Source organism: Eurytemora carolleeae, unplaced genomic scaffold, assembly GCF_000591075.1.
Source record: "Eurytemora carolleeae unplaced genomic scaffold, Eaff_2.0 scaffold49, whole genome shotgun sequence".
NCBI lineage: Eukaryota > Metazoa > Arthropoda > Copepoda > Calanoida > Temoridae > Eurytemora > Eurytemora carolleeae.
The window spans coordinates 337,831-361,965 of NW_019396071.1; the positions used below are offsets into that span (position 1 = coordinate 337,831).

At 31.9% G+C, this 24,135-nt stretch overlaps 1 protein-coding gene across 4 annotated transcripts; it reads left to right on the forward strand.

Annotated features, from left to right (window-relative positions):
- The first annotated feature begins 2,966 nt into the window (after positions 1–2,966).
- LOC111712343 (cytochrome P450 3A24) lies at positions 2,967–19,195 on the forward strand. Of its 4 annotated transcripts, none has more exons than XM_023486945.1 (13): positions 2,967–3,075; positions 4,553–4,644; positions 4,821–4,917; positions 4,983–5,082; positions 5,636–5,727; positions 5,897–5,944; positions 16,029–16,325; positions 16,845–16,973; positions 17,327–17,445; positions 17,908–17,983; positions 18,073–18,221; positions 18,334–18,429; positions 18,486–19,195. In XM_023486945.1, exons 1-13 carry the CDS (start codon positions 2,998–3,000, stop codon positions 18,556–18,558), a joined length of 1,446 nt encoding a protein of 481 aa, XP_023342713.1. In that variant the 5' UTR covers positions 2,967–2,997; the 3' UTR covers positions 18,559–19,195. The 4 variants fall into 4 exon arrangements, 3 of the variants coding, with proteins under 3 accessions (XP_023342713.1, XP_023342705.1, XP_023342694.1); XR_002767430.1 differs by lacking the exons at positions 2,967–3,075; positions 4,553–4,644; positions 4,821–4,917; ... (1 more) ...; positions 5,636–5,727; positions 5,897–5,944 and adding exons at positions 13,334–13,451; positions 13,748–13,839; positions 14,166–14,262; positions 14,327–14,426; positions 15,590–15,681 and having other exon boundaries at positions 15,981–16,325; positions 18,486–18,634; positions 18,833–19,195; XM_023486937.1 differs by lacking the exons at positions 4,821–4,917; positions 4,983–5,082; positions 5,636–5,727; positions 5,897–5,944 and adding exons at positions 14,166–14,262; positions 14,327–14,426; positions 15,590–15,681 and having other exon boundaries at positions 15,981–16,325.
- Positions 19,196–24,135: the final 4,940 nt, after the last annotated feature.

Here is a 24,135-nt window from a genome sequence, read left to right on the forward strand (position 1 = left end):
ACTTTTGTAAAAAAGTCCCCATTTTCTGAAGTCCTAGGAAAAAATGTCACTGGAAATAAAGTCCTGAGTTTTAGATTCCTGGAACTTTTTTTCCTAAAATAGTATAATAATATGGGGCATGCCAATATAGTCTCGGGAAATTAGATCACAGGAATTTAAGTCCTAAAGTAAAAAAGTTCTATGTCTCGGGAAAATGAAGTCAAGTCTTAGGCGTTTTCATAAAACGGACTTTTCTTCTAGGCATCTGCATATTTAACATAGCCAGGGGTGTTTTTAATACCATTTGCCCCTTTTTTCCATGGTTGTAAACATCCCTTGTTCCCATGCATTTTACACTGTAAAAGGATTTTTTTCCGGAGAGTTTTTTGCATAAAATCATAAAATCATAATGGAACCAGACAAAAAGTCTCAAAATGATAGGACTTTAATTTCCAAACAATTTTATTTCAAGGACTTTTCCACAGAGCTCTTTTAGTGCCAAAATTTAGGACTTTCTTTTGGCAAACTTTTTTAAAGAACTTTTTTGGTGGTAATCAAACTGAGGAACCCTTTGAAAACTTAAAACCCCAGTATTTACCATGTTAAAACAAGTCCCCTCTCCCCCTGATAAATCCTGTATGTATGTAGAATTTATAGAATTAATAGAAGTTCATTTAAAAATAATAAATATATCATTTCTATCCTTTTTTACTTTGTACATTGAACAGTGTACAACGTATTTATCTGAATATGATGATATGCATAGACTGCGTAGTAATAACATGTAACGACTTAATAACGATTTATTTATCAAAAAGCATTGTTTATAATCCGAATATGTTAAAAGTGTTCTATATTACTTTATCTGTATTATATACTTCACACAACTTGAGTATGAAAAATATTTTAATGCCTTTTTTACGATTTTCATTTATCTGAAGAGATTTTCTTTACATGTTTTGTCACTAAGAAAATATATAAATGACCTAATATTATTGCATTCTCTCACTCAAAAATCTATCAGCCTAAAATCATTTACTCCTTTAAAATTATAACTTTAGCAAGCGCACTGTAGTTTTAGAATACACATGTCCAGGGCTACAAAAAACATATGGTATTAGAAATGCAAAATCAAAGACCAAAGAAGTTACGACAATTAAAACGCTTGAGATTGTAGTTTTCCAGGAAAAGTACGTTTAGAGGTGAGTTCTAACAAAACAAAATCACATCAAGATCAACTTACAAAATTTACGAAACAAATTTGTTAATGAATTAGTTGTACAAATATAATCAAAATACAAAGGACTTTTGTTGTGCCCTTGAAAACTGATAATCTTAAACTTTGATGGAAACCTTCCAAATATTAATGTTATAAACCATTGTGATAATTCCATTTGTCAATTCGGCAACCGTAGATAGCATCAACATTCCTTCTAACTTCTGCTTCACCATCATTAGAGGCATCACCCCCCCCCCGCAGATATATATTTGAATAAATACTCAAAATTTAAAAAAACTTTGCACCTTGGGATGGATCCTTCTCATTTTTTTAAAACGATCGCTTCGTTTGAAAAACGACGAAAAAAAACGAAAAACGAAACAGTCGTTTTCGAAAACAATAGTTTTTAAAAATAAAAACGAGAGAAAAACTATCTTTTTTTCGATCGTTTTTAAAAACGATTAGCAATTCTTATTACACCATATAGAAAAAAAATTAAAATTTCAATTTTTCAAATTGCCAATTCAATTTATGATAACTGTAATGTTTTATATATTTGTGATTTCCAAACTATAAAAAAATATTATTCTAATTTAAAAAATGGCCCAAAAAAACTTAAATTCTTTATAGTTGCAAGTTAACAAATGACAGTTAAGTTTCAAATTTGAAATTCTTCTGTTTTAATTATCTGTTTCTTATCTGGTATCGTTTGATGTTCGTTTTGATTTAATTCTATTCTTCTATTTGATTCAATTGATCCTTTCTTAAAGGGAAAATTGTCTAATTTTAAGTTATCCTCCATGATCGATTCACAATTAATTGTTTCTGAAGAGTTGGCATTGGCAAAAACATTTTTTCTAGTTGGCATTTTCAGTAAAGTGGTTTCATGACATGTCACATCGTGTTTTGATTAATGTGCATCCAACCCAAAGAGAATAGAATATATATTTGAGGGGAATTTAAAATTAATATTAAAAGAAAACCAAATTATAATTGACCAACGATCATTTCACATAGACTCTATGCATTTCATTTAAAAAACTATGATTTTTCGATATAACTATAAATCTAATGATGTTTTTTATTCACCTAATTCATTGTAAAGTACTCTATTGCACATAATTTGTGAACATTTACGTGATTTGTAGACTTTGAACTCCCTTTCAGGCTGAAAGGGACTGGGACTGAAAAAATTAATACCGAGAGATTCTCTAAATTTCGCTCTAATATATATTAAATTTTCTTTGATCCCAACCCACTCACCCCACCTCCATCTTCAAATTCCAGTAATTGGGTGTTGTGCAAATGTGCAGTATACATACAGAAATCAGAATATACAAGTCAGCGTGGATATGTGCACACTAACCTTTGTAGGATCAAAATAGAGTATAATGGAGGAGTTCACAGAGTACAAAGTTAGGAGTACAATGTTCTCATACTGAGAGCACTGCGCCAGTGCACCTAGTTCGCGTAGTGCCTATAATGTAGAATAAGCACAGTAAGAATTAAGTCCACATCTCACAGTTTAGGAGAAACTACGCAGTTCTGCTATTTTTAAAATAATCTTAACGGTGTTTTAAGTTTTAAGTTGTACCTAACGTAAGCTAGTTAAACTTAATAAACTTTTCTGTAATCTGTTAAATCAAAATTCAGATTATCTGTTAGTATCAAATCGATTGGGTTTAAGAGGATTGAAGAGTTCGTTTATAAGACATACACAAAAAGTTTGATCATATCTTTAATGCATGGTATAAACAATTTAAACATGCTAATCAATAATTTCAGATTACACTAACATAATGTTTCTGTGGCTTTTAGCCGGATTTTTTCTTCTTCTGTGGATTTATTTAAGAAGAAACTATGGAAAACTTGAAAAGGTTGGATCCATTCTAACTTTTATTTTATGTGAACAAGTCATGAAAACGGGAAGCGATGTAATAATATTCAATTGAATCTAAATGAAAAATCAAGTTTAGAATGAATTTTTTCCATACAAGAAATATACACCATACAGTAATTGAATAATCATTAGACTTTGTGATATTTCAAGATGCAATCCTTAGACAAATTTGTCAAAAATTTCATTGTTAAACAGTTTAAGAATTCAACAAACACAATATTAATCATTAATCTTAAGTAGAATTGAAAAAATTGTTTGAGTTGTGCTTTTTTGCGTGACTCGGCTGGATTTTTTTAAAATCACACTTTAAAGGCCCTAAATATACCATTTAAAAAAGTAGTTTGCCCGGAAGAGTCAAATGTGGTGGTACGGAAGGGGAAATAGTGGTGGCTCATGGCTGCTGGAAGAGAAAAGGCTAATATGTGGCATGGAAGGGGAAATAGTGGTGGCTCATGGCCGCCTGCCTTCCTCCGCTTGTCAGGATTAGCGATCTATATTCTTGTATATAGGGCTGGGCATGTTCCGCCTTTTTTTAAATTGTTCCATTCCGTTCTAGAATGAGGGCCTTCTGCTAAATCGTTCCGTTCTCCTTCTTTTTTCTTGTATCATTCCGTTTCGTTCCATTCTGTTCCATTCCGTTCTGAGTAGAAATACGGTCTTCCCGTTCAGTTCTGTTCTTGGCATTCTTATTTAAAGAACCATTCCATCCCTCTCGTTCCGTTCTTAGTCAAAGAACGTTTCCATCCCTCCGTTCCGTTCTTAGTATAGTACAATTATTAAAACCAGGTTACCTTAAAACAAGGGGATGTACAATTTGTAGATTTTTTGAAAAATATTTAATTTTCATGATCAATATTTCAAAAAGATATAGAAATAAATTATAGGAAACAATTTCTTGTCACCTAAATTCTCCCCCTTTTTTTTGTATCTAGGGTACAACCATTGCAATATGCAATCAAGCTGTACACTTTGACCCAGAGTACTGGCCTGAACCCTACATGTTTAACCCTCCTTACTTACCTATATTATTGTGTCTAATGTCATTTACAATAATTCTATCTTTCAATTTTGGTTCACTACATACAAAGAAAATCTGAACTGGAAACACATTCCTGTTTAAATTGCGTTCCCAACTTAGAATGCGTTCTTGAAAATAAGAAAATGTTAAGGATTTTAACCGTTCTTTTCACGCAATTCCCGTTCGGTTCTCTTACTAATCGTTTAAAAATTTTTAAGAACACGTTCGAAGCGTTTTTTTTCGGAAGAATGGGATCGTTCTTGATCGTTCCGTTCTTTCTCGGGAAAGAACGATCGTTCCACCAGGTACGCGCCCAGTCCTACTTGCATATCTATAATTGATACCTTCAAAAAAATTAAATTTCACTTTTTATAAACAAGGATTTGTGGGCTTCTAGTATATATTTCTTAGTTCCAGTTAATTTTTTCTCTTTTAGTGTGGTATACCTGTTATCCCTCCTTTCCTGTGTTTTGGGAGTGGACCATGGGCTCTGCATAAATATCAACTAGCAGAGTTGGATGAGAAGAGGTGAGTCTTTATGAACAGACTGTACTGAGACAGGGGGGAGAGAATAACTTGTTAAATTTTTTCTGAGCAAATATCAACATTACTTATAAAACAATTGTCTTATTTTCTAAACAAAATTCAAAATATTGCTGAAACTGGCATTTTGTTGAAAATATTTGATGTTCTTTATTTTACAGAGTTGCAATGTATGGAAAAGTGTTTGGAGCATATATTCTAAGCCAACCTGTCATATATCTAGCTGATGCTGATCTTATCAAACAAGTCACTGTACAGGTGAAATATAATGAGAAGCCACACCATGTGAATTATTTAACAATTTGCAGCATTTTCAATTTTAGGATTTTGAAAGCTTCCATGGACATTCATTCAAATGTTCAGAGCAAAAGTATCGCACCCTTGAAGCTGCAGAATGGGAGGAATGGAAAGAACTCAGAAGGGGTAATCAGTTTTTAAAGAGAGTGTTTTTGAAAAATTAAAGAGTTAATTGGAGAGGTTGATATTTTTCATATCAGTAATAGCATGGGGACCCGATTAAATAAGAAAGGGGAAATGTTTAGCAATGAAGGGAAAGTTGAGAAACTTCTCTTTTGTTTGACCCAGTGTACCTGAGAAGTGGGTCAACTATTAAGTTTCCATAATTCGAAAACTTCTGGTTGTTCATCAAATTTGGTCCTTGTACCATTATATAATTTGAAAATTAAACTTACTTATTTTTAATAGATATAAATGATTTTAATCTTGTTTTGTCAATATTATGTGACCAGAAGTATCTCTAATGACACTGACAGTGCAGTATCTGGTCATGTGGTTCCGTCTGTATCACATAACTAGAATTTCCACCAATGGCGGAGCAGTATCTGGTCATGTGGCTCTTGTCTGTATCACATGACCAGAATTTTCACAAATGACAGAGCAGTATCTGGTCATGTGGTTAAGTCTACCAGATCACTGCATTCATATATCAACCATCTTGTACTATTTGTTTTAATAGGCATGTCACCCATCTTCACATCTGGAAAGATAAAAGGCATGTTACAACATGTGAACTCTACATTGGATAACATGATGAAACATCTGGAGAAGGAAAACATTTAAAGAATTAACATCAAGAGGATGTTTTTTTAAAACACTTCAAAGTTATTGAATATGATTGATTATTATGCTAAAGAAATCATAGTACGGTTAAGGAAATACTTATCTTTTCAATGTAAACCTTTTTCAATTAAAAGATTTTAAAATGTTGCTGTGTTAGAGAGTGAAGGAGGACCCAGTTATAGACCTGAAACCTGTGTTCCAAAAGATGACAATGGATTGAGAAGTTTAATGGAAAGCTGGATCATGAAACTGTTGCTGAGATGCCATACCTGGAGGCCTGTATTAAGGAAACACTCAGGTTAAGATCAAATTGTTAAGCTTCAAACTTAAAAAAGTACTTGATTAGATTTAATATTTATTTTTTTTAAAATTCAAAGCAAAGACCTCACAGTCACTAGGAAAAAAGGAAGAGACTTCCTACAAAATTGTTTAAACCTCTGTTTCATACCTAAATCAGCATACAAACAACTTGGTAATGAAAATATTTTGTCCAGGTTTTCATCTCCATTGTCAAGGATTGATAGACTTTGTAACAAAGACTTTGAATACAAGGAAATCAAAATTCCTAAGGTAATCAGTTTTCTTTCTCTTTAAAAATTCTTGATCCTATCATGAAATATTAAATTTTTTAAATTTTAGGGAAATAATGTATTTTTTTTGTATCTAGGGTACAACCATTGCAATATGCAATCAAGCTGTACACTTTGACCCAGAGTACTGGCCTGAACCCTACATGTTTAAACCAGAACGGTTTCTCAAAGAGAATGCTGGTAGCATAGTTCCCTGTTCATGGCTTCCCTTTGGATCTGGGCCCAGGTAAAGGGACTGTTCTTAAATTTAGGTATATTGTTTCCAGCATAAAATGAGAAATGTGAATAACATGACTTTCTCATATGTTACTTACTTGATTTGAGAATTGTGTTAAACTTTTTTTGTTTTTGGTGATTTTTAGATTTTGCATTGGAGAGAGATTTGCTATGATTGAGATGAAAATGGGAACTGCTCGACTTCTTTCCAAATATAAAATAGAAATTGACCCAAAAACCAGGTAACATACAGGAAATCTTTTCTTCTTAAAGTTCATATTTGTATCTATATACATACTTTGTTTGTTTGTTTGTCTGTCCCTTTGTATCCCATAAACGTCCAAACAGCTGAACCAATTGGGCCCAAAACTAACCCCTTCCCTGGGTCCTGCGAGGTGCCATAATAATTTAAAAATTTTTCTGTTAAAATTTTTTTTATTTTTGTAAATTTTTAAAAATCCACGAAATTGTTTATTGAAATCCGCAAATTTTTGTTATTTTTTTACAATGTACACAAAGAGATTATGTTGAGAATTGAAATAGAAGATTGGCTTGAGGCGCTCTAAAAGCCTAGAAAGAAGGGCATGAAGCACCTTGAATTTCTAGTATTTATAATTTAGGTATAATGTTGGCAAAGGAGAGGTTTTAATGGCTATCTACACTGATATGTTTATCAAATTATCAGAACGTTGAGATCCTTATAACTTACAGTTCCTACACTTATCTATTCGCTAATAATAGAAATACCATAAGGTTTTCAGTCTTCACTATAAAATCAAATATTTTGATAATTAAAGTTTTCTCTATATATATTTTTACCTTATAATGAAGTTTCCTATAATTAATATTAAGGCAAGCACTGTTTATTTAGCCTCTACTCATTGGTTGTATATGTTTCTACTTGTTTAAATTTACTGAAGAAAATATTTAGTCCAGGAGGAGCGTCTACAACTAACAAGCTGCTTTTGATAACTGTTAACAAAGCCTACAGCTTAAATAAAACAATTTTGAGAAATTTCACACATCTTAGCTAAGATTAGTTTCTTATTCTGCCCGTGGTCTACCCTGCCTGTGTTCTGATGATGCAAGGGGCTGTGCTGGAGGTCTAACCGTACCAGAGAGTCTTTTGAAAAGGTGTCAGTCTAAACCCTCTCTCTTTGGAACCTGTTGTTGTAAACATATTTACTATGAACTGGAGTTTGTTGAGAGTGTTTAAATTTAGTCTATTAATGATGTTTCAAATGATTTGCTTAAGAATAAAACAAGTTCACAGTGGTATGAAACAATAAATTAACGATAAAAATACTGAACACTTTCTGTATTCCTATCTGAAGTTTCATTCTTCGTGAGCCAAACTCTGTAGATTGATTACTTTGAATTTATAATTTCAGAATACGCATAATGTTTCTGTGGCTTCTAGCCGGATTTTTTGTTCTTCTGTGGATTTATTTAAGAAGAAACTATGGAAAACTTGAAAAGGTTGGATCCATACTAACTTTTTTTTAATGTGAACAAGTTGTGAAAACGGAAAGCATTGTAATAATATTCAATTGAATCTAAATGAAAAATCAAGTGTAGAATTAAAATTTTTCCATACAAGAAACATACACCATACTGCGTTTACATAAAAGTTAACTGCTGTCTCTTGGATGAATAAAGAACAAAGTTAGTTCAGCACTGAGGAAATTTTGATACTTCAAAAAAAAAATTTTACTTTTTATAAACAGGGATTTCGAGTGTATTTTTCTTAATTCTAGTTAATTTTTCTTTTATAGTGTGGCATACCTGTTATCCCTCCTTTCCTGTGTTTTGGGAGTGGACCATGGGCAATGCATAAATATCAACTAGCAGAGTTGGACAATCAGAGGTGAGTTTAAGCATAAAGGGGTTATGAGTAGACTACTGAGAAAGGAGGGAGAGAATAACTTTTAAATTTTTTCCATGCAAATATCAATGCAATGTTGATGTTAATTTGTCTTAATTTCTAAAGAAAATGCAAAATATTACTGAAACTGGCATTTTTTTGAAAATATTTGCATAAACAATAATAGTCTGTGATGTTTTTTATTTTACAGAGTTGCCAAGTATGGAAAAGTGTTTGGAGCATATATTCTTAGCCAACCTGTCATATATCTAGCTGATGCTGATCTTATCAAACAAGTCACTGTAAAGGTGAAATAAAATGAGAAGCCACACCATGTGAATTATATAACAATATGCAGCATTTTCAATTTTAGGATTTTGAAAGCTTCCATGGACATTCATACAAAGTTTCGGAGCAAAAGTATCGCACCCTTGAAACTGCAGAATGGGAAGAATGGAAAGAACTAAGAAAGGGTAATCAGTTTTTAAAGATTTAACCAGATATAATAAAAAAGGGGAAACGTTTGGCTATGAGGACAAAGTTGAGAAACTTCTCTTTTCTTTTACCCAGTGCACATGAGAAGTGGTAATTCAAAAACTTCTAGTTATTCATTAAATTTGGTCCTTGTACCATTATATAATTTGAAAATTAAATTTATTAACTTTTGTCAAATATAATTGATTTTAATCTTGTTTTGACTATATTTTTTGACCAGAAGTATCTCTAATGACACTGACAGTGCAGTATCTGATTATGCGGCTCTGTCTGTATCACATGCACAATAATTTCCACCAATGACAGAGCAGTATCTGGTCATGTGGCTCTTGTCTGTATCACATGACCAGAATTTTCACCAATGGCGGAGCAGAATCTAGTCGTGTGGCTTAGTCGTCCACATCAATGCATTCATATCTCAACCATCTTGTACCAGGGGCAGATATAGGGGGGGGCGGGGGGAGAGAAGTTTAATGGAAAGCTGGATCATGAAACTGTTGCTGAGATGCCATACCTGGAGGCCTGTATTAAGGAAACACTCAGGTTAAGATCAAATTGTTAAGCTTCAAACTTAAAAAAGTACTTGATTAGATTTAATATTTATTTTTTTTAAAATTCAAAGCAAAGACCTCACAGTCACTAGGAAAAAAGGAAGAGACTTCCTACAAAATTGTTTAAACCTCTGTTTCATACCTAAATCAGCATACAAACAACTTGGTAATGAAAATATTTTGTCCAGGTTTTCATCTCCATTGTCAAGGATTGATAGACTTTGTAACAAAGACTTTGAATACAAAGGAATCAAAATTCCTAAGGTAATCAGTTTTCTTTCTCTTTAAAAATTCTTGATCCTATCATGAAATATTAAATTTTTTAAATTTTAGGGAAATAATGTATTTTTTTTGTATCTAGGGTACAACCATTGCAATATGCAATCAAGCTGTACACTTTGACCCAGAGTACTGGCCTGAACCCTACATGTTTAAACCAGAACGGTTTCTCAAAGAGAATGCTGGTAGCATAGTTCCCTGTTCATGGCTTCCCTTTGGATCTGGGCCCAGGTAAAGGGACTGTTCTTAAATTTAGGTATATTGTTTCCAGCATAAAATGAGAAATGTGAATAACATGACTTTCTCATATGTTACTTACTCGTTTTGAGAATTCTGTTCTGTTTAACTTTTTTGTTTTTGGTGATTTTTAGATTTTGCATTGGAGAGAGATTTGCTATGATTGAGATGAAAATGGGAACTGCTCGACTTCTTTCCAAATATAAAATAGAAATTGACCCAAAAACCAGGTAACATACAGGAAATCTTTTCTTCTTGAAGTTCATATTTGTATCTAAATGTATACTTTACTTGTTTGATTGTCTATCCATTTGTATCCAATAAACGTCTAAAAGGCTAAAACGATCGGGCCCCAATTTGTATGGCACCTCACAGGACTCCAGGGAAGGTTTATGAATGATCAAAATTTAAGAAATTTTCTGTTTAAATGTTTTAATTTTGTAAATATTCAAATTTTTTGAAAAGCGCCCTAAAAGCCTAGAAAGAAGGGTGCGAAAAGTGCCATGAATTTCTAGTATTTATAATTTAGGTATAATGTTGGCAAAGGAGAGGTTTTCATGGCAATCTACACTGATATGTTTATCAAATTAACTGAACGTTGATATCCTTATAACATACAGTTGAAAGGGACTGTTCAGATTATTTATGAATAACACTAACTATTATACTCAAATTTGTAAAATAAGGAATACTTTTAAATCTACATATATTTTACCTTTTAATGAAGTTTCCTAGAATTAATATTAAGGCAAGCACTGTTCATTTAGTCTCTACTCATTGGTTGTATATGTTTCTACTTGTTTAAATTTACTGAAGAGAATATTTAGTCCAGGAGGAGCGTCTAAAACAAACAAGTTGCTTTTGTATTTTTATAGTTTAAATAGTTGGATGTGAACTGTTGTTATTTTCAGAGTTTGTAGGTTTTGTTTTGATAAGTTTTGTGATGATATGTTTTGTATGATGGTCCTTAGTTGTCCCCTCTTCTAAAGATTTTGATTACTTTGTATCATCAAATATTTCCTTTTTTTGACCTAAGATACCTAGAAGAAGATTTTATTCTCTGTTGTATTCTCTACATATTGAATTTATCGAAAAGGGAAAAACATTAAAAAGAATACAAATGCCTGTAAAAAAGCATGAAAATATTTAGTATTCCAAAAATTTAATTTTATAAAACCACACCTAGCTTTCAGCTTTAAGATATTTGAAAAATCATCATTACCCTTTTAAAAGAAGGGAAAAACAAGTTTTCTGTTTTAAAAATGTTAGAAATAAGGGTAAACCCAATATTTTCACATCCAAATAAATTGCTAAATCATTATTGCAGACAATTTTTTTTGATGCCGTGTAAACCGACTTAGATGATTCTAACCTAAATATTGGGTAGTTTTCAGTCGGTTTGGCTAAAAAAGCTTTAGTTCAGTTTGGCATCCTCATAGAAATATATTGGTTTTCCAACCTAAGATTCATATATATATATTTAGGTTAGTTGAGCATATATTTTAGGCCGGTTTACCAGGAAGTTTTAGTAAGGTTGGTGACTGTGTCAGGTCTGTGAAGCAAAAATTTTAGATCGATTGAGCAATATTCTTAGGTTGGATGAGCAATATTTTTAGGTTTGTTGTGTAATAATTTCAGGTTGGATGAGCTTTGTTTTAGGTTAGATTCATGAGCAATATTTTTAGGTCAGATGAGGATTATTTTTAGGTAGGATGAGCAATATTTGTAGGTGGGATGAGCAATATTTTTTATTTAGTTGAGCATTATTCTTAGGTTTAATATGCAATTTTTTAAGGCCTGATGACTGATGAGCAATATTTTTAGGTTGGATAAGCAATATTTTTAGGTCGGATGAGTAACATTTTTAGGTCAGTTGAAGAATATTGCTAGGTCGGTTGAGCAATAATTTTAGGTCAGTTGATCAATCTTTTTAAGTCAAAGAAGTCATAATTTTATGTTTTAGCATTATTTTTATGTCTGTTGAAACATAATTTTAGGTTACAGATGAGCAATATTTTTAGATGGGTTGAACAATAATTATTAGTTATAGGTCAGATGAGCAATATTTTATGGTTGTAGGAGCAATGTTTTATGGTAGAATGGATACCTTATTTTGAAGGTCAAATACACATATTTTGTTGATTGGATGCCCACATATTGGAGGGCGAATGCACAATGCACATGACACACAATTTGTAGGCCATAGAATTGTCTTAACCTAACCTAACCCCGCATGTTGGTAATTAATGTATTGGTTTAATAAATTTTGCCGCAGCGCTCATCCCCCTTGCATGTCCTAGCCGCAGCACTTGGCCAAGACATTTTTCTTAATTTAACCTAACCCCACATATTGGTTATTAGAGTATTAGGTTAATAAGGTTACAGCACAGTATAGGAGAAACTACGCAATTGTAAGGATTTGCATTAAAAGAGTTGTACTAGTATGCCATCAAATACTTGTTTATCAATAGATTGAGGTTTTACTATTTCATGGGTTTGTTGGTTGTTAATTTTATCAGATTATATAATACACAAATTCACGTAAAACTGAAGTACATTGCACCAAAGATGTCTTCCATTATAAATCCCTTTTTTAAGGAGATATTGAGAAGAACACATAATTTTTAATTTCTGATGGAAAGTAAAGGAACTACGACTTACGAGGTCACAAAGTCGTACTAGTAATGTTGCTTAAATTTAACTTTCTCCCAATGTCTAATTCAGTGTGGATTGAAAACATTTATATATTTCACTATGTTGAGACATGATTCCCAAAATCCCTTTAAAAGAACTGATTACTTGCCGCGAACATTAATTTTCTAATTCTTATACAGGGTGTCCTACGAAGCATGACAGTTGGTAAATGGTTTTGAATGTCTTTTCCATATATTGTATGAGATATTAAAGACTAATAGAAGTTTATTTTGTTAAAAAAAATTCAGCTTAAAAATATTTTACCATAAAATAAATTTTACTATAATATTTTACTCCCTTTTAATATTTTTATTATTAGCTTTGGTATCAAACAATTAAACAATGATGAAAGAAGACATTCTAAACTATTCCCCAACTTCCATGTTTTGTGGGACACCCTGTATCTCTCTTTGAAACCTGTTGTTTAAACATATTTACTATGAACTATGATTTCTGCTTTCTAGAATAAATAGTCCATAGTTTAAAATATCAAAGGCTTACACCACCAGCTTGCAAGAATACAGGGACTTGAAAATTGGAGTTTATTGACAGTGTTTAAATTTAATCTATTAACAATATTTTAAATGATTTCCTAAAGTTCACAATGGTTTGAAACAATAAATTAATGATAAAAATGCTAAATACATTTATATTCCTATCTGAAGTCTCATTCTTTGTGAATTTATAATTTCAGATTACACATACATAATGTTTCTGTGGCTTTTAGCCGGATTTTTTGTTCTTTTGTGGATTTATTTAAGAAGAAACTATGGAAAACTTGAAAAGGTTGGATCCTCACTATAATAGATTTTGTTTATGTAAAAAACTAAACAGAAATGGAAAATAATCTTTTATATATATTTATATCATGTTATGATTTGCTACTTTAAATCTTGTTTATCCTTTGTGAAAAATTGATTCTAGAAAATATTCTATCACAAGAAATATTCCCCAGAAACTTTTATAAAGTGAAGCGGATTTTCTAGGACGAATATAACAAAAAATCAATATTGATCCAATTTCAGAAAGCAATAGACTAAGTCTTTGTGACTTTTTTTGGTTTTCAACTATTGTGTACTTAGTGTGGTATACCTGTTATCCCTCCTTTCCTGTGTTTTGGGAGTGGACCATGGGCACTGCATAAATATCAACTAGCAGAGTTGGATGAGAAGAGGTGAGTAAATATTGTGCCGTTGACCCCATCCTCCTCATGTAAAAGAGAAACCTCAAGGGACTATAACTTTTAACTAACCAGGAACAGATTAAAAATGGAGATTAAACTATTTTAAAATTTTGTGGTTTTTTTCTGCACCCCAGTCTAAAAGTTTTTATGCATTCAGTCGTACTGTCCAGTCAGACTACCCAGTGTAGAGGTGACCCAACACGTTTTATGCAACAAATGTACCCCATGGCAAGATCATAGTGTCTATCGTTCATGATACTAAGAACAAGTCTCAGTCGATTAGTCATAATCGGTCTTTGATTATTTTTTTTCTGCAGAGTTGCCAAGTATGGGAAAGTGTTTGGAGCATATATTCTAAGCCAGCCTATGGTGTATGTAGCAGACGCTGATATTATCAAGCAAATTACTACAAAGGTAAACAAACAAACCAGTTGAGGCTGTGTACATACACGTAATGTTAAACAATTTTTTTTTTTAGGATTTTGAAAGCTTTCATGGCCATCTTTTCAAATTTGGAGACCAAAAGTTTCGCACCCTGGATATTGCGGATGGGGAGGAATGGAGAGAACTGAGAAAAGGTAATGAGAATATATTTTCTAGAGTTCACCATCACAATTTACAATCATCATACATCATTTAAAAAAGGTTCTAAATTGATTTATATTATTACTAGGCTTTTACGGCGTTTTATACTCCTTTAGTAAAGTTGCCATTTTTCACAGTTTCCTAAAAGGACAATTTTTGACGCAGTTTTCTGTTGAAATTGGTGGATTTACAAAAATAATAAATGTCAACATTTTTTGGGGTATAATTTTACAATTTTGACGATTCATAAACCTACTCTGGAGTTATGTGAGTTGCAACTGAAAATGTTGACCTGATCGGTTCAGCTTTTTAGTAACATTTTTTTAACACTAACAAACAAACCGACAAGTCAAACTTATGTATGGACAATGTTTCTAGCAAGTGTGCTGTAAAGCGCATCAATGCCAGAATCTAAAAATGAATTATTTCTAAATCAAAAATGGATTTTTTTTTGAGCTGAAAACTTCAGCTCTGTTGATATCGACATCAATGCTCCATCTTCTAATTTTGTTAATTACCAAAAAGAGAAGCCTGAGCTAGGAACTTTAGAATACAGTGGATATCGAGATCAATGCTTAATCCTCTCTTTTTCTTAATTTCGAGACTAACTCAATCCGGTACTTGTATCCTGAAAAGTGTATAAAATTCAACCAATCAGCGTCGCGAAAAAGAAGCCAATAAATTTGAAATTTTGCGCTCCATTTAAGATTTAATTAATTTACAAAAAACGGGAATGACTCTTAATTTGAAAAAAATCGGTTTTTTGATTTTTTTCTACTTTATCTAATAAAGAGTGGATTAAGCAAGAAATCTAAAGTGTCCACATTGATCCCAGCTCTGGAAGTTAAAAATTTTACGCGCCATTTCATTAGTGAACACAAATATGCCCGAAATTGTCAGGGAGAGAAAAAAAAAGAAAAAAGCGGATTAAAAAAAAATTAAGTGTCCACAATGGATATTCAGATTAACCAATCGGAACTAAAGGTATCTAATTCTAAAGTTTTCAGCTTTGTCCTTTTCAGTATACCAATTTTGATAAAGATTCATTACTAATAAGGGGGTAAATGGAAAATATGAAAAAAAATTAAATAACCCTCAAACATTTGTATGAACAAGAAACTCAAGATGAAAGGTTTTGCTATTTTTGCTTGAATAGGTATGTCACCCATCTTCACATCTGGAAAGATCAAAGGCATGTTGCAGTACGTGAACTGCACATTGGATAACATGATGGAGCACCTGGAGAAGGGACACATTTAAAGCATTTTTAACTTATTTGAATCAAAGGACATGATCTCTTATTAGATGATTAAAACACCTTGCAGAGGTGATTTTTGAAAAATGTGCTACAAACCATCCGAAAATGGAATTTCACTTTTTAAAAAAATTTAAACTTAATTATATATATTTTTGTAGTATAGAGTACTTCCATACCACTCTCATGTTTGCACCGTGGAATTTTGAAAATTGACAAATGAAAAATTTATTAATGGCGTATAAAAACAAATGTCTTTCGATCAACTGTCTTTATGATGTTCTGTTGTTAGAGAGTGAAGGAGGACCCAGTTATAGACCTGAAACCTGTGTTCCAAAAGATGACAATGGATGTGATTGGAAAATGTGCATTTGGAATAGAAATTAACTGTTTTGAAGGAAACACTGATCTGCTGCGACTAGGAAATGGAGTCTTAGAAGGATTCAAAGTCAAAAATGCAATGGATGCTTTCTTCATGAATATCTTTTTGGGATTATCCGGCATAGAAAACTATCTAGATATGGTTCCTCCAGAAATGAAAGAATTGTGGAAAATATTCAAAAATATTGAAAATGGAAGAAAAGTACCTAATGGGGATTTTATTGATAAAATGGCAGAAATGAAAAAGCAAGTTCAGGTGAAATGTTTTTTAACTCATTATTCTCTAAAAATGTTTATAATACTTATTTTATAGTTATTACTGTATTTTCAAGTAACCTCCCATTTAAGTAGGGACATCCCAGATTCACAACAGTGCTCTTTAAACCTTTGACTGAAATATTAGTGCCCATATCTCTAAAATTCTGTGTAAAAAGTCGTATAATAGGAGTGTAATGCTAGTGTACTATGTGAACTCAATGAAGGAAATCTAGAAGATTCTACATCCAATCCATTTTTAAAATTTACATGTGAAGACTTATCTTCTGCTACTTTTAGAAAGTAAAAAAATAAAAATTACTTAGATATAAAACAGTTTGTAAACAAGGAGTTCAGCAATTACAAGGGTTTCTGTAGATACATGTAAGGACAAGCCTGTAATCCTTAAACAGTCAAAGATTAAAAGAGTACCGTTGTGAATCGGAGATTTCCCTCCTTAAATGAAAGGTAAATTAAGATTACACTTACAGTCCCGTTAAACTAGATCTGTTTGTTTTAGAATGGCGAATTAAAACATCTAAGCGAAGATCAAATTACAAGTCAATCCATAATTTTTCTTATTGCTGGATATGAAACTACAGCAAGTACTCTTGGAGCGTTGTGCTATCAACTTGTGAAAAACACTGAGGTCAAACAATTTTTTAATTTTCTGCATTTAATTATTTTTATTTTCAGTACCAACTGTTAAAAATATGTACTGATTAAATCATCTATTTAAATTCATTCATTCAATGATACTGATTTAGAGCCAAGGTTAATGTATTTTCTTGTGAGAAATCAATCAAGATACTTTGCGCAAACATGTTTAAAGTTTTACACACATTAAAAATATTTTTTTTGCAAATTTCTAAGTGGTGTTAAATTCTGACCATTGTTTTGATTTGATAAATAAATATTGAATGCTGTGAAGAATAGTATGTTCAGGTGTTCTTGATCCATAAACCTTTATTATCATATCATATATCATATCATGGTTCTTAGGTTCTAGAAAAGCTAGTTGCTGAGATTGATCAAGTTCTGGAGGAGTTTGATGGAAAGCTTGATCATGAAACTGTTGCTGAGATGCCATACCTGGAGGCCTGTGTAAAGGAAACACTCAGGTGATCTCATTTTCCAAACTTAAAATTTAACTTAATTCATGCGAAGATGGCAATACCCGATATACAAGAGTACTCTTGAAACCTTACTCTGATCAAAAATGTGGAAGATAACTTCTTTTTTTCACTTGAAAAGTGTTAATTTATGTGAATTTCTTAATTGCTTTTTAAAATCAAGAAATGCGAGAGTCATTTTCACAAAGAACCCGCAAATAAAAATAAACAGTTTGCCATCTTTGTAATTCATTGAAATTACGCAAAAAACCCCTTTTCTTGCACCTTTATCTTTCCATAATCTCGTTGAAGTAAATGATAAAAACTAACTTTAAAAATGACACTCTGGACTTTTTAGTAACTTTTTAGTAATATTGCAAAGAATACGGGNCGTTTCACAAAAAGGGTCTTCTTTTTTAAGAGTTTGAATCTGATCCCCTCAAAAAATGTCAAAAAAAATATTTTGTTAAGGTTTTCTTCTCCAGTATCAAGAAATGACAGAATTTGCAACAAAGACTTTGAATACAAGGGTATAAAAATACCAAAGGTAAGTTATTTTGTCCTCATCTGACCACATTGCTGTCCAGAAAAACAAAATAAGCCTAACAAGTTTAATTGTTTTATTTTTTATGTTAGGGTACAGGTATTGGAATATGCGCTCAAGTTGTACACTTTGACCCAGAGTACTGGCCTGAACCCTACATGTTTAAACCAGAACGGTTTCTCAAAGAGAATGCTGGTAGCATAGTTCCTTGTTCATGGCTGCCCTTTGGATCTGGTCCCAGGTAAAGTTTTTGTTTCTTAATTTGGGTATTTATTTTCCAGAAGAAAAAAAAATTCAAATGATTTTTTTAATTTGATTTTAAATTTTTTTTGTAGGTTTAATTTATTTTTTAGAGCATGCATTGGAGAGAGATTTGCTATGATTGAGATAAAAATGGGAACTGTTCGACTTCTTTCCAAATATAAGATAGAAATAGACTCTAAAACAAGGTAGAGATTGAACACTTTGTTTTATTTTATTGCTTATTTATCTATTTATAATTAAGGTATCACGTTGATAAAGGAGAGGTTTTCTTGGCTCTCTACACAGACATGTTCCTCAAATTAACAGAACGTTAATTTCCTCATAAATGGCACTTTCAAACATGTTTTGTTCTTCACAATTAGTTTTAAAATGATTCATGACTTCTACAGGGTTAGTCATAAAGGATGAGACTTCTGAACATTCAGAGACAGTTGTACAATATTTTTTTGAATCCCTCAAGGGTTTAAATTTCCATTGGTTCAAATTTATTATTGATAACTTTATTAAAGGCTGATAACCAAGTTAAACTCTTTTAAATTGTTTCCATAAGAAGAGTTTTAGGTTGACAATCAAGTCTCATCCTTTGAGGGTAATTCAATATCTGAAAAACTGTATGATTTTAAGATCCTATGATTTAGTTATTCTTTTTTGAACAATGTGTTTAAAAAATCCCAACTCTTTTGATTGTAATTTCAAGAGATAATTGAGGTAATTTAAAAAAAACGTAACTTTTGGAACAAGGCCCAAATTTCACTAAGAATATTCCTTTGGTAAAATAACAGAGTCGATGGCAATACTCAATTGGTCTCTGATCATTGGCTGAAAATACTGCTTGCTTCTTATTGGTTGAAGAAAAGCATCCCGCCAAGGAGAATGGACCATTTACATGAACCCCATTCATGACTTGTAAAAAATACCCTAATATTAAAAGAAAATATATGAAAAATGGGATAATATTACTAGTATTTGTGTTCTTATATAGCTGAACACCCCCTAGTGGCAAAAGATGTTTACACTGAATTTTGATATTATTAAATTTTAAAAATTTATAAAGAAACTTATATTTTTAAGAATTTCATCTTAATAAATTTATATTACTATTGATTGATATTAATTAAGTATATTATTTTGCTTTTTTAATAAAAGTTTTAGAATTTACATTACACTGTGAAAACTTAACATTGTTTTTTTGCAAGTATGCACTAAAAAAAAAAGAAAAAAAAATATTTTGGAAAAGAAATTGATAACACTTTTAGAATGATAGGATTGGATCCGGGTCCATTTTGTCACAAGGATAGATCAAGCATCCGAATAAAAATGGAATGAATCCATAACGCTGGTTCAAAAACAATTTCAACAGTCTTGATTTAAGTTTGCCTGAATCTCGGTACATACAGTAAATAAGGACATTTGATATTTTTTTGATTTAATCCCTTAAAATCAGAGCACCATTAGCTTGAGTGGAAAAGCAATTACAACACCTATGTTCTCTGAAAAACAAGATTTTACTGATCCTGATATTGTCAAAATGTGGTCTCTCCTTTTTTCCACATTGAAAAAGACGTCAATTGATTAGAAGTTTACGTATTTTTTTTAAGTTGAAACCAAAAGAAAACTGGGAAAAAAGAAAAAGTTGAATGAGAGATTTATTTTTGTAAAATCAGATTCATGTATAAATATATCCCATGTACTAAGAGTAAATGTAATGCACTGAATATCTTCAACAAAGGTAGTTTATGTGTAGCACAAGTATTGATTTATTAAAGGCAAGATGTATACTTAATCTTTTAAAGTGTTGAACCAAGTAACTCATGCAAACAGTTGGTTTAGATATGCCCAAAGCGTTACAGCTAAAATAGGTCAATGTTTAAGTATAATCTAAAGTCTGATTAGAATCAGAATCATTGCTGTCGGCCTTTAGATCAACAGATAGTTTACATAGTGTCAAGGGTGTTCAAAAAATAATAAACAGATAGTTCACATAGTGTCAAGGGTGTTCAAAAAATAGTAAACAGATAGTTCACATAGTGTCAAGGGTGTTCAAAAAATAGTAAACAGATAGTTCACATAGTGTCAAGGGTGTTCAAAAGATAGTATTTGAAAATCAAAATTATTTTAAAAACTCCTTGTATACAAACATGACAACTTACATTTAACAATATGAAAAGGGTCAAGACACCTTGTCCATGCTAAAAGGGACTACTTTAACAGACATACCAATTTAAATGGGACACCTTGTCCATTTTTAAATGGACTCCTGGTGCTAGATGTATCAATATTAAAGGGACTCCTGGTACTAAATGTATCAATATTAAAGGGACTCCTGGACTCAATATGTTAACATTGAAGGGACTCCTGGTACTATATACATCAACATTAAAGGGACTCCTGGTACTATACACATAGATTAATAAAACGAAGAGGTGAAGCTTAGCTTAGATGTACACAACAGACCTGTCTATTAATTAATTAATAGACAGGTCGGTTGTGTACATCACGATATGTTTACGTATCTAACGCTGTACACTTGTATATAGTGTGATCGTATTTCTAAAGGAGGATTTTGTGGAATTGACCAATTTTTAGATTTTCTTTCTTTATTTAAATAGAATTCGAGGATGTTGACTGCAAACATTTGACTATTTTCAAATTTATAGGTTTTCAATTTATTAGCTAAAAGTTCTGTCAAAAATATTAAGTTTCTAGGGCATGAATTTAACTGAAAACATTCTTATTTCAAACATTTTTTATTGTTTCTTCTCTTCAACTCTTTATCATAAACATGACAGTGTATGCAGGGTTACCCACAAAGATGAAACAACGATGACGACCTGGAGCTCCTAACCCTAAACATGCGGGGGGGGGGGGCATTTGGCTCCCCACTCTAGTTTTTTGACTTTTTATAAATAGAAATTTAAAGGATTTTTTGGTAATTTTTTTTGCCTAAGGTAGGGTGCAGGGCGATAAAAAACCAGAGTATGTAAAAAAATCTTAAATAGCCCATAACATTTTTATGACTAAAGCTACAGATCTGAAAACTATAGTTTTGAAAAGCCCTTGAAAAATGGGTGTAGAAACGTGTGTCACACTTTAATATTTGTTTTAAACAAAAATTTTCTTTACATTTTTTCGACATAATCTATCTAAGTATCAATACTAATATTCAAATATCTACATTAAACCACTCCTTAGAAATACGATCGCTCTATACAGCGTTAGATACGTAAACGTATCGTGATGTACACAACCGGCCTGTCTATTAATTAATTAATAGACAGGTCGGTTGTGTACATCTGAGCTAAGCTTCACCTCTTAGTTTTATTACTCTAAGGTTTGAAATATCAAAGGTTTACACCATTATGTTTAAAAAAATAGAGATTAGAAAATTTTAGCTCGCTGCAAAAACTCAGTTTCTTAGTTGGGAGTATTTTTAGGTGCCCCCCCCCCGCCCCCCCCCATATAGGCTGCAGTAACTACACCAAGATGGATAAAGAACAGAAGAATAATAATATTCCTATATATTCATTGTGTCAGCTTTACCATAAAGAGAGACCCCAATCCTTCCTCTATTCATAATACATGTAACATATATACACCACTCACCAATTCTCTTCTATTTATTTTTTAGGTTTCATAATAATAAACAAAAAATAAAAATTAATATTCGGTTTAAAAGGACTGTAACCGTGTTCAAATAACCTTCCATTTAAAGAGGGACATCTCTAATTCTCAACCGTATCCTCAAGGGGGTTTACAGAAATAAATTTGGGGGAGGGAAACTGTTTTTTCTCCCCGCCCCCTATGAGCTTTTAGGGGCGGGGGAGAATAAACCATTTTAAAAGATAAATAATTTTTAAGGACAGAAAATACGCTTAGCAGTTTACATTAATAGGAATCATCCTTGTTTCAATTCATAACTTAAACGTTAAGATTTATATATATATATATATTTTGCATGACGTGGCTGGATTTAAGAAAACCCTGAATTTTTAAGGCACTAAATTTACCATTTAAAACAGAATAATTGCCAGAAGACTCAAATAAAGTGTTGTGGTATGGAATACCAAACGGTTGTAGCTTAAGGCTGCTAGAAGATTAACAACTAACAAGCTAGTATGTAGCATGGAAGGGGATAATGCTGTGGCTTATGGCCGCCTGCAATCTCTGCTTGTTTCAAACGAGGTTTTCTATAATTCTCTTTATTCTTCTAGAAAGTAAATATTAATTTTCCTTCTATAAAACAGCTTGTTATTCAAGTTTAAACAATTTCTACAAGAGTCACATGAGTCTGTCACCTGTCACAGGTTTTAAGGCAGAGATAAGAGAGTTACATAGATCGATTAACACCTATAATATGCGATATTTTCCTCAGCATGTTCTATTGTGTACATACTGTACACGACCAATCAGGAGACATCTGTATTCAGAGATATTTAAGGATCCTTTGAATAGGAAATAAAAAATCTTTAAAAATAGACAATATTCATAAACGTTATGTTTTATGTTTAAAATTGGAGTATTTCTTTAAAATTGTAAAACTTAACCCTTGAATGCAACAAGTGGCCGAGAGATGTCAGTCAAAAAACTTAACATGGAACCGTAGCATGGCATGCTCAGCCTATCCAGTTAAAGTGTATGAGCAGTCTGTGTAGTCTGTGTTTTAAGGGTGCCCTTGTAAATGAGGCCGAGTTCCTACTTCCTGTAAGGATGAAGAAAAATTACATTAATCCAAAGGTTGCAAAGGAATTGAGTCTTTGACCTAAATTTGAATTTTCTAATTCATATTTATGTGCAACCTGATGGTGTAAACTTTTAATATTTCAAACTCAGATTATTTGATCTATCAGAATTCATAGTTTGAAATATCTAAAGTCTACGACATTGGGTTGCAAAGCTATAAGGTTTAGAAAATCAGAGTTTGTGACAAAGACTAAATTCCATTAGTTCATTTATACAAATTCAAAAAATTTTTATCAGTGAAGCTCTTCAATAAGATGAGTTTTTGGACTGAAAACCTCAGAAAAGAGATTAGAATAGAAGGGAAACAAGACTATCCCTCGGTATGAGATTAGCATAGAAGGGAAACAAGACTATCCCTCGGTATGAGATTAGAATAGAAGGGAAACAAGACTATCCCTCGGTATGAGATTAGCTTAGAAGGGATATAAGCCTATCCCTCGGTATGAGATTAAAATAGAAGGGATATAAAACTATCCCTCGGTATGAGATTATAATAGAAGGGATATAAAACTATCCCTTGGTATGAGAATAGAATAGAAGGGATATAAAACTACCCCTCTGTATGAGATTAGAATAGAAGGGATATAAGACTATCCCTCGGTATGAGATTAGAATAGAAGGGATATAAGACTATCCCTCAGTATGAGATTAGAATAGAAGGGATGTAAAACTATTCCTCAGTATGAGATTAGAAATCCCTCAGAATAAATTTGTTCCAACTAAAATTTGGAATTTTTTATCATATTTTTTTTTCCCTTAAAATTAAAAGCAATTAGAACTTTTGGTCAAAGAAACAAATAATTCCGTTTTTTTTACAAGCTGTTTAATTCAGGCTACTTTCTCACTTAAAGCGAAACTAAACTTTCTTTTAGTTTCATGCAGGTCAATTTAGCGTAATACTCATGCGTAAGTGAAAGAAATCGTTACCCGTAAAGAAGTTGCATTATTCTAAAATATCATTGTTTAATGATATTGAACTTAAAATAATGTCATAAAAATAGAATATAAAATCAATATTTCACCCAAAAGTATGAATATTTACCTCAATTAGTAGCGGAGAGGAAGTTCTACTGAACTTTACATCATCTGGCAGCCATTGAACTCCAAGAGTAGGTTTAAATAGCAAGGCTGTTAACAATGCTTCATTCTTC

Excerpts from the sequence above, each read along its gene's own strand:
- LOC111712343 (XM_023486945.1), top strand. The coding sequence starts at position 2,998 with ATGTTTCTGTGGCTTTTAGCCGGATTTTTTCTTCTTCTGTGGATTTAT. Across the intron at positions 16,326-16,844 it reads AAATGAAAAAGCAAGTTCAG|AATGGCGAATTAAAACATCT; the intron begins GTGAAATGTTTT and ends TGTTTGTTTTAG. Across the intron at positions 17,984-18,072 it reads AGGGTATAAAAATACCAAAG|GGTACAGGTATTGGAATATG; the intron begins GTAAGTTATTTT and ends TTTTTATGTTAG.